This window comes from Gossypium raimondii, chromosome 11 (genome assembly GCF_025698545.1).
Source record: "Gossypium raimondii isolate GPD5lz chromosome 11, ASM2569854v1, whole genome shotgun sequence".
NCBI classification, from domain to species: Eukaryota; Viridiplantae; Streptophyta; class Magnoliopsida; order Malvales; family Malvaceae; genus Gossypium; species Gossypium raimondii.
This window is the reverse complement of record NC_068575.1, coordinates 52,644,359-52,655,794: the sequence shown is the minus strand read 5'-3', so window position 1 is coordinate 52,655,794 and position 11,436 is coordinate 52,644,359. Positions and strand designations below refer to the sequence as shown.

Sequence of the window (11,436 nt, the reverse complement as noted above, 5' to 3'; positions counted from 1 at the left end):
GGCAAAGTTAAGTCAGGAAAGAATATTACTTTGCAAGTTTGTAACATCCCATACTAGATCCGATCGTCGGGTTAGAGCTAGGGGATGTCATATTTGTTGTAGAAGTAACTACGATTAATAACGATTCAATTTAACCTTGTATGTGCTAACAATTATACATTCATTTATAATATGATAAATACTCATATTCGGATCTTTTACAAGCTTACAAAAGCTTTTAAGGTGACTCGGGTTGAATAAAGACCAAAATGTAGAGGTTGTAAAATATCAAGTTGACGTTGCGACTTTGGGGGTTCCTCGTCGCGACACAACATGCTGACTAGACTTGTCACGATGTTAAGGGTCCGACATCGCGACATGACCTCTATTTCTAACAAGGTCCAATTTGGTATTTAATCAGCCATATCGGCACCTAACCAATTATTTTAATTAAGAAATACCAATTCATATACTCAATTCTAACCATAAAACAACACTTAACATGTACATAATTCAATATATCATTCATTACATTGAATCATATGACAATTTCTACCATTTTGAAGCATTTAAACCTTTGATATCAAGCCAATCCATTTAGCATAACAAAATATGACATTTCGATTCCAACAACCTCGACACGACATTTTCAATACCAATTGACCATAATAAGCTAAACTTTACTAGGTTAAAAATCAATGTGACTATATTATATATGTACAAAATTGACTCAAAGCTTAGGTACATGCCATGTATTAAACAAAAAAAGGGACCATACTGACATTGCCAAGTCGAGGGTCACGAATTCGATGCTGAAATCACCTCTCAGAACTTCAAGTTCCACCTATACCTGAGCATGAGAAATGTGTAAATGATATATTCTTATTGGTATTGCAGGGTTTATGAAAGTGGAACATGGTCATAAGTCATTTGTCCGAGACAAATGATTTAATCATTACTAATATAAGTAATAATCATTTTCTTTTTGAAGATACAGTGGTGACCATAAGATAGAAATGGATTGGATTAGGTGAGAAAATTTAACCTAAAGAGATTATGGATATCTTATGAGAGTAACACACATATTGTATTGGTATATAATGTAGAGTTCAACTATTGTACTTTTAGTGGATTGACTCAATAACTAAATAAATTTGTAATTAATAGATTAAAAGTCAAAACTTAATTACAAATTACTTTAGCCGTAGTTATATATATATCCAATTGATCCCTCCACTAGCTCATATAACTTTAAATGGATTGCATAATAAGAACTTTGAATGAATGAAGACAAACGATGGATGAGAAATAGATTGCATGGAATACTATATGTAGTAAATGCATTTTCTTAATAAGGCAAGCAATAACTTAGGATTAATTTAATTTCTTTGGATTATTATTTAATTGGGTGAATAAATTAAATAATTAAGTCCAAATTAAAATTTAAATTATGTAGTCATCGTAGTTTAATTTCATTCGATAATTAAACAAATTTGCACATAAATTTTAATACGATAAAGTCGTCATGATTTTAACAAAATTAGAATAAAATTGTGTAAATTATTTAATTATAATAAAATAATTAAATTAATTTTTAATTAACAATTAATTTGGAGGAATATTCAATTATTTAGTTAATTCAATATCCTAGCTTAGTTCTTTTATTTAAAACAAAAGAGGTAAGCTCAATAAATTGGACTAGTCTTAGATCGACCCAATTGATTTGATAATAAGTAATGACACTACAGATGCATATTTACGATATATGAATATCGATAGAATGTGAAAGACCATGCGAACCGGTTATACAAGCTCGAAGACCGATGACAAATCAATGGATTTGATATGGAATTTCAAAAATGAAATGAAATAATGGTTGGTATTGAATTGAAATTGAATGCATTGTTGATAAATAGATGGAAAGGTATGATATGTTACATTGAAATGCTCTAAGTAATTGATTATGGAATTGTATTAATATGTGAATGTGTATAATCTCAATTTTGGTATATGATTTGTAACTATTTTGGTTGGAACTAGTTGTAGCAATGAGTTATGTTGTATAAATAATGTTATTGATGTTTAATTGACATGAATCATGGAAGTACCACTGAGCTTTATCGCTCAGCGTATGGTTTGTTCATTTTGTGTGCAAGTATAGGTAAATCTCGAGGTTACGAGAAGTGATTCCAATATCCAGAAAGTGACCCTCGACTTAGAAATGTTTGTATAGTTCTTTTTTGTTTAATATATGGCATGTACCTAGGTTTCGAGTCAATTTCGTATAATGTATAGTTATATTAATGTCAAAGCTAGTAATGGTTTAAATGATATGGTCAAATGGTATGGCATATGTGATCGCTTCCGGACGTACTAACATCTAAAGTGTGAATACTGCAACCAAATATAAAAGTTAGGCGGCTTCCGCAAGTATACGAGTCAGGTTATAATATAATTTTTGTTTACAATGAAACACTTGGTAAGTATGCTAAGGATCGTAATCTAAGGATTGTAGTTTGGGGAAAATTGCTATTAAGCCAATTACTGAAAATAACTACTAATCTACTCGAGGCATAAATTAGTAGTGTTGATCTGGAAGCAAGATGATAATAATAACCAAATAAATTGAATTAAATCTAAATCTATTCCTAAATTTATGTATCGACTTCTCTTATCCCTTGTTTTAACTACGCGAGCTCCTTTAGCTTAGATCCAATTGTTTTACCTGAATAATTATTGATGTAGGGTTCTAAATAGTTCGTTACTAATTAACCTAGTAGGGCTTCTCAGCCTTGTACTAACCTAACTAGTCGACAAGAACTACTCACCTCTTGATGACACAGTTCAGACTGGGGCAGAGTAAGGTTTTCATAAATAGGCAATACTGATTTTGAGTTAATTCTCACCTATATGACTTCCTTGGGTTGTCAAGCCTAGGGTTTAAGTTCTTCTTTTCCTAACCACTAATTTGCTAATTAGTGATACTTGATAGGCAATACTGATTTCGAGTTAATTCCTACCCAAATGACTTCTTGGGTTCATCAATCCTAGGGTTTAATTGCACTCAATCAGATCTAACTTATCCAAATTGAAATCTATTTGTCAATCCATTAATTAGATTAGTATAATTGAAACATGTGAAATATGTATAAAATATTAATTGATTCTAATCTTTACACAAATATTGAATTAAAAATGTTAAAGAAAGAAATATAAAGAATATAATAAAGGAAAGAGATGTTCATGGATTTATCGATGAAAGCATGGCTCCGGAACAATTTCCACTCACGAAAGTCTCACTTTGGAATAGAATATTATTTCCTATTACAAGAACATAAAATAAACTAAGTAAAAACTAATAACAAAATAAAAACCTCTGAAAAGTCCCCCATAATATGTTGTTCTGAGCAAGTATTTATAGATTACATGTATTATGATCTAATTAGGTCAAGTAAGAATGAATAAGCATGTTAATTTAGGTTGTGTAGACGAAAACACCTTTGCTCATTAAATTGGCCTCATCGCAATTGTGTTGCGACATCGAAGGCATTTTGCTTTATTCTTAGTGTCTTCAGGGTTGTGCCGCGACACCATCTAGCCTATGTTGCAACATCCTCGGTAGTTTGCTCCTCAGGTAATCTACTTGATGTGTTACGACATCCTAGTTCCGTGTTGCTACATCGGGAGCAATCCACTATCTTTTTGCCCTCGAATGATGTCCTGCACACTTAATCAACATGTTAGTATTCCCTTAGGCCCAGATTAGCCTAGAAGGTCATAAAACACATTAAAAATGCTCATTTTATTCACTAGGTCCTAAAAAGGGGAACTTAATAAAAACCATATTAGTTTGCTATAACACCAATTCATTAAGTATAGAATTGGGCCTAATCTACTACAACGAATTGTGGCAGATCAATATGTTTTAGAATTTGGTTGTTTGAAGTTAGAATGATATTGGTATATATATAAGTGTTAATAGAGTGAATGGCATGAATTGGTACCAATTGGTAAATGTTTGGAAAATTGCTATAGATGTTCAATTTAGAATATAAGTTTATGCAATACAAATGTATTTATGATGATATATGATAGGAATGAACATTTAGGTATGGTATTTTTTATTGAAAGAGTGAATGGTTGTATTGAAATTGCTTTCTAGGTGGTACAAGTTGGTACCATTTTAGACCCTTTGGAAACAAACAGTCACGTTGCAACATCGAGCCCTTGTCATCACGGCAAGAAATTGTCAGTAAGTTGTGTCGCAATGAGGAATCCTCCATGTCGTGGCATCAACCCGATAATTCACAAACTTTACAGTTTAGTCCTAATTCGACCTCAGGTTAGCTAAAGAGCTTTTCTATGCTCGTATAAGACTCGAAAATGATTATGTAACATATTATGAATTATTAATATACTTATTTGCATTTATAGATGATTGCATTGTGTTTATAATTGATCGTAATTGCTCCAACAACAGATGTGACATCTTATAGCTCAGACCCAGCGACTGGGTTGGGTATGGAGTGTTACAAAACTTATAGATGATATATACTTTTGTTTGGATGATGAATATTTTTATTTTATTGGTATGGCTATGATGATTTGGTAACTTTTGTTCATAGATGAGGATATTTTAGGAGAGTTTTTATTTGAATATTTAAGGAGAGTTTCATACATTCCTTTTTATTTGAATATTCAAGTTTGTTGCAAGGTTTTTGGTCAAAAATGTCAAGGGAGAAATTATTGGCGCTACAAGTTGTGATGATTGTGCTTGTTAAGACTTGTTTATTTTGTTTAGTTTTTTTGAATTGTCTTATGTGACCATTTTTGTATATATTTTTAAGGGATTTCATGCACCAAATTTTTTGGTTAATTTGAGGAAGAAATCCAATTAAGAAAATATAACTTGAAGTGATTTACTGTGATTTTTTTCCCTTAATTGAGATATGCAATTAAAAAGTTTAATTAAAGAATATTTCTACTTTATCTTATTCCAGATCAAAATTTCATTGATTAATTCCAGCTGCACTAGAATTGGTTCATAAGTCTACAACTACTTATATAATGGAGACTTGTTTTTATATGTTATGAGTGCAAAAAAAAATAAAAAAGAACACAATATGCTCATTGCTACGAACATTTGTAAGTGAGCTTATTTTGCAATCAAATTGTTGTAATAGTTTGAGCTAAGCTTTCACATGAAAGAATCATAGTGAGAGTGTTCAATTATCATAATTGCATTGAAGTGAGATTACAATGAACATGAGTGAGGTTGAGTTTAAATCATCTCTTATATTAAAGAAGTTGTAGTGAATTACTCTCTTAGTAAGACTCCACAAACGTAAGATTAGATCTGAACTACATAGCCAATTGGTTGTGTTCTTCATTTTACTTTGGCTTTTGTCCATGTACAAATTCTCAAATTGGTACCTCAAAAGTTGTCACTTTGGCACATGTACTTTAGCTCCATTTATCTCGATACTCCATCTAACAATTCCGTTAAAAAAATTAAAAATAACAAAAAATTCTAAATAAATCATGAAATTCTAAAAGATTTTAAAAATATATAAAATTCGAAAAAATGCAATTGATATATTTCAAATTATTATTTTCTTGAAAATAGAAAACAAATAGCAAATGAAATTATTTAAAATGCATGACATGTGCACATCCACATTCATCCCATCAAAACAAATTGAAAAATTTAAAATTGGGAAAATTATAAAATATATAATTATTAAAAGAATAACATCTAAAATAAATCTAGATTAATGATCATCTAAACGCAGATTAATTTAGATGTCCATTTGTCCAAATCATTCTAGACATATATATTTTTTAATAATTTTATATTTTTTATAATTTTAAAAATAATAATATAAAACCTAGTACTTTATTGTTAAAATATTTTAGAAAATTTTCATTTTTAGGATTTTAGTGATATTTTTAGAATTTTCTTGGGAATTGTTTTTGCTATGCTTTTTTTTCCTGAATTTTCTTTTATTGAAATTGAGATTTTAACTCAAATTAATCCGATTAAAGGTAAACACTCAAATTTTTTTTTGATATTATTATTAAAGTTTTTCCAATTTTTGTTATGTCTTATTATTTAATTGGTTCAGAAAATCCAAAATGAAATAAATGACCAATAATATTCTTGAAAACCAAACTACGTACAATACAAGGACGAAAATAAGTGTAAAATCTTTTTATTTTCTTTCCAATTTGAAGTTATAGCTTTAATTACAACTCCTCATGTAACAACTTAATATTACTCTACACTAGATATTGCATGAATTTTGAAATGAATATTGATGGGGACCAATGCAGAAAAGTTAGTATAAATTGGATAAACTCTTATCTTTCTCCACATCAGCCAACCCACGATAAACTACATGAAACCCAAAACAAGGAAAAAAAAAAAAAAAAGGCTGTTTTAATATCTGTCATGCTCTTGCTACTAATTTCATCAAAAAAGTTGAACTTAAAATGCAAATAATCCATGAAAGGAGTACTTTGCAGGTGAAAAAAACTGGAATTTTAATGGTGGGAGTTAGTTATCAGCACTGCTGCATGCTAATTAAAAAAATTGCAGATAACATAAATTTCTTGAACTCGATTCTATTCCAGGTCATTGACATTCTGTATTGACTACAGTGCCATGAATTAATATTTGATATCAATAAAGTGTCATTATTCTTGTCTCCCTTGTTGCATTTAAATCATTTTTGTAACATATACTTTATAGTTATTAGTGTTAGCCACAGCCGAAAGGTTTTTCTAATTATATAATATGTTCTAATTTTTTAGAATTTAGTAATTTATTGGGTTTAAATTTAGAATAAGTAGATAAGTAAATTTTCTTTTATGAATGTCGAATTTTTATAATTCAACTCAATAAGCATCATTATTCTATATATATTCCTAGTGTACGGACAATCCAGGAAATTTGATTAATTTAGCTATATGATTGATACTTTTCAACATGTTTATAGCACACAGGGCCGTCGGGATCATACAAAATCTTGATTTTCTTTTTCTTATCCAAACAAATATCTTAAAGAAGTTCCTTCTTTTTAATTATTATGTTAGCTTTTTATTTATGCATTAAACAATTAATGCTATATCCAACTCTCTCTCCCCCACGCCTTATAAATAAGAGATGATGAAATCTCAAACTCCACCACAGCTAAGCCTTAGCACACGCATACGTATAGCTTCCAAAAACCCTAAGCCTGCTCACTTATTTGCCCGTTTCATCTTTCTTTTGCTAGCTACTTTTTAGGTGCCTGCATTAAATTGTTAGCTGCATTAAAGAACGCTATCAGCTTGTGGTAATGGACAAGGTAAGAGACCTGGCATCGAAGAAGGCTGCTGTGATATTCACAAAGAGCTCATGCTACATGTGTTACAGCATCAAGACACTTTTTTATGAGCTTGGTGCTAGCCCAGCTATCCATGAGCTCGACCATGATCCTAGCGGGAGAGATATGGAGTGGGCTCTAAGAGGGCTAGGGTGTGACCCCTCAGTCCCAGCCGTGTTCATTGGTGGAAGATTTGTAGGCTCAGCCAAAGATGTCATATCCCTTCATGTAGATGGATCACTGAAACAAATGCTCATGGATGCAAAGGCCATATGGTTCTAGCACTGGATACAACTTAATAATTGCCTACTCAATTGGCAATTAAACTTAGTAACTACCGTGAAAAATAAATCCAAATACAAAGAGACAAAAGAAAATGTCTGTATTAGGGGCTTTGCTTTTTTTTTTCTTGAGTTCCTTCAATACACTGTATATGATAAAACATGAACAGCCTAACACAATAATTTTAAAAAAAGATAATAATGTTTGAAAATTTACTGGTGCGTGCTTATTCCATTCCCATGGATGTGATATTAAAACATATACAAGGAAACAGAGACTAATGATATGTAATGAAGCATTTCACTTTGTGGGATTCTTTCCTATCGGAAACAGACGTCAACGTATGGCCTTAAAATAAAAAAAGCTCTAATAATGCAATAACAAGTAGTATAATAGAATAGAATAAAGTTATTCACGAACCAGAAATGCCTTTGACTGTTCTTTCTGGTGATAGAAAGAATAATAATATATATTGATCCATTTCAAAGCCTATCCCCTGTGACTATACTTGCAAAAGCAACTTTCAGCTGATGCAATTCTTGAGGGTATTGCAATATTTTTCAATGCGCTTTTCATTTTAAAAGTTGCATCAAATTAGTTAGTTCCTCAGTTTCAGGCCCTGTTACTCCATTGACGACTAGACACTTGGAATACGGTTGAGATGTCAGTTATCTGTTTAGCAAGTTTAGTTAATGATTTTTATATTCATGTGTGTATATGGTCTTATTTCACAGACAAAAAGGTGATGCTGGAACTTCTTATGCCCTCTAAAAGGCCAAAAAGTTGCATGGACGATTCTCAGTCACATGCAAGCATTTAGGTTACTTTAAATGGATGGTGAGATTTGTTGGAATCAGTGGTGATATTAAGTGAAATAGCATTAAGATTAATATTCATGATGGGTTATGTGTAATTATATTGTTGAAGTTGGAAAATTACTATTAAAGACATGGAATTATATTATATATGTAAAATGAGTAATTTTATTTCAAATTAAATAATAAAATATATATTAAGTTTATATTTATGTTAAATGATAATTTTATTAATAAATAGTTAAATTTTGATTAAATATGGTTGTTGTTTTTATTATTAGTATATCTACTTATTTATGATTAATCCATATAAATTATTATATTATATATATATGACCTTTGTTTATATTAAAGAATAATTAAAAATATATTTATGATGATAAGTCTACAATTTATTTTATATCATTATACAAAAATAAAATGAAATTTATTTAATTACTATATATTAATTTTAAATTATTATATTTTTATTTTTATAATGACTAAATTTATATTTATCTTATAATATTGAAAAATAATACTTTATTTATAGAACAAGAAAAACATACATGATACACCATCAAGTACACCCCATGGAAATAAAACAACATTAGTCCCCAAACCCTCGGTCAATAAATGCAAGTAATACTAGAAAACCTATTAAGGTTAAAAGTGGGGAAAACTCACCTCACCTCATGGCACGTGTATTTTTTTTAACTGATGCTCCAAAGCACCACTGCAGTGGAAAGCTTTCCATGGAACAAAGTTAATATCATCCAAAGGAAGGAACGATTGTGGTGCGATTACACAGGAAAAACTCATCTTACTTACAAAGGGGGCCTTATACATACAAATAGCATAACTAAAAGATTCAAATGATAGCAGTTGAATTATGCTATTAGTCTCATATTATGTGTAAGTTGTGGGTTTAGTCTATATTCTGCAGTTTAATTATTTTTACTTTCGATATTTTTTAAAATTTAAAATTTTAGTTTTGACTCATACGGTAATTGTTAAACCCATTAACTAAAATGATATTACTTTTGGTGAATATGTAAAAATAGCAAAATGATATGACATTATATTCATGCAATAATATATTTATCATATAAAATTTTGAAAATTATAGAATTTAACATAATGAATTTAATGATAGCGATAATTAAAATATTAAAATTCCTAAAGTATAAGATAAAATCGACTGAACTTAATTCACCCCTTATTCATAATACAAAAACAAACAGCACAAATTTGAGCAATATATATTGCATGAAATGAAAGTGAGAAAGTGAGGCGCAATGCATGTGCGCTCACATGTGGGAAGAATCACACAAGTTGGTGGGCGCAAATAGAAAGAAGCACCGAAAGCCATCACATTCGCGATCTCCTTCGTAATCTTTCTGCATAAGGATTCAAAAAGAGGCGATTGTGAGAATCTGGTTTAAATTGACTAGCTAGCCTCACAAAATTTTTACTTTTGTTGCAAGTTCATAGAAATTAATTAGAATGTATTTATGTCTATACATCAAAAAGGAAATACTTGAATACATGGTTAAATTAGTAGGCTAAACATGTCAATCCCCCATATTCTTTCTACTTTGTCATTATTTTGAACCATCTTGTCACATTTTCTTTATAGATTTAAATCCATATCACAACATATAAATGATGACACTTTACAAAACGGATTTGATGATTTTTATTCTATAAAATGTATGGATTTGTGTTATGGTATAATTCAAATATTTGAAAACGTAATTAAAGTGATAAAATTTTTAACTACATTTAAATGCTCAAAGAGGATAATTTCAACTAATGATACAACATGGCTTATACTCAATGGGTTGAGTCGGGTCGTGACGCCATGCAATAAGTAGTCCCCATCCTATAAAGTAACTTTAGTAGTTTTAGCATCCATTTTCTTTTGAATGTTCTTCTTCAAACTAAGGAGTCTACTCTATGCTGTCCCTATAAATACTCTAGCATGGGAGCTTAATTTGCAACAACCTTAAGCTTTGAACCCTTTTCTCTCTTTTCCCACTTCACCTTCTCGAAGTCCAACCTCTCCACACCGCCATTGCATCGTCTGCACTCTCAACTGGATCCCCTAGTCTTTTAAGCTTTAAGTGAAATCGACAACCAATTGAAACATTTTCTTCGTCCCCTGTTAGCAAACATTGTGAAGCAGGATTTTCAACATGGACAAGGTGACGAGATTGGCTTCAGAGAATGGGTTAGTGCTATTCAGCAAGAGCTCATGTTGCCTGTGTTATGCAGTCAAAATTCTATTCCAAGAGATTGGGGTGACCCCAACGGTTCATGAGCTGGACCAAGACGCCGAAGGCAGAGAAATGGAGAGGGCGCTCATGAGGTTGGGGTGCAGCGCCCCAGTTCCAGCCGTCTTCATTGGTGGAAAGCTGGTGGGTTCCACCAATGAAGTCATGTCCCTCCATCTAAGTGGAGGGCTAATACCTTTGCTCAGGCCCTATCACTCTATGTGTTAAAATTTAAGCACGTCAATTATATCAGTAAAAAACAGTTGAATAAAATTGGCTCAAATTAATCAAAGGGGGGATGATCACTTTGAGGAGCGGCATGTGGATTGTGTAGTCTGTGTAGCTTTCTATGTCTTATGTGCTTTGTAGCTTTCAATTATAGCTTGTAACCTGTTTCTATTTCTTAAATGAAGTCAAACTTTATATACTCTTCAGCTTTCCAACTTTTGCGATTATTGCTTTCATGTAAATTAATTATTAAATATGAACATCAATTATTTTATGATTGTTTCTGCAAAGCAATATGCTAGGCATCTTTAATTTAATGGTCCACAGAAACCCACTGAATTCTGAGATCCCCATAAAATGTGTGATAAAGTGGTTTTGGCTTTTTACATTGAAGCATCATCAAAAAAATTCCTGATGATCAATATAGTCTTTACATATGCGCACCCCATGAACAATTGAAAAGGAGTATAATCAATTTTATTAATTTATTTCCACTTTAGATAAAGAAAG

At 30.9% G+C, this 11,436-nt stretch overlaps 2 protein-coding genes across 2 annotated transcripts; both read left to right on the top strand.

The window, feature by feature from the left end:
• The first annotated feature begins 7,170 nt into the window (after positions 1–7,170).
• On the top strand, positions 7,171–7,843 carry LOC105801477 (glutaredoxin-C11). The gene has a single exon (XM_012632763.2). It carries the CDS (start codon positions 7,320–7,322, stop codon positions 7,626–7,628), a length of 309 nt encoding a protein of 102 aa, XP_012488217.1. The 5' UTR covers positions 7,171–7,319; the 3' UTR covers positions 7,629–7,843.
• Positions 7,844–10,413: 2,570 nt separating this feature from the next.
• On the top strand, positions 10,414–11,125 carry LOC105803047 (monothiol glutaredoxin-S9). The gene has a single exon (XM_012634996.2). The coding sequence runs from the start codon at positions 10,621–10,623 to the stop codon at positions 10,924–10,926; it is 306 nt and encodes a 101-aa protein (XP_012490450.1). The 5' UTR covers positions 10,414–10,620; the 3' UTR covers positions 10,927–11,125.
• Positions 11,126–11,436: the final 311 nt, after the last annotated feature.

Excerpts from the sequence above, each read along its gene's own strand:
- LOC105801477 (XM_012632763.2), top strand. The coding sequence starts at position 7,320 with ATGGACAAGGTAAGAGACCTGGCATCGAAGAAGGCTGCTGTGATATTC.
- LOC105803047 (XM_012634996.2), top strand. The coding sequence starts at position 10,621 with ATGGACAAGGTGACGAGATTGGCTTCAGAGAATGGGTTAGTGCTATTC.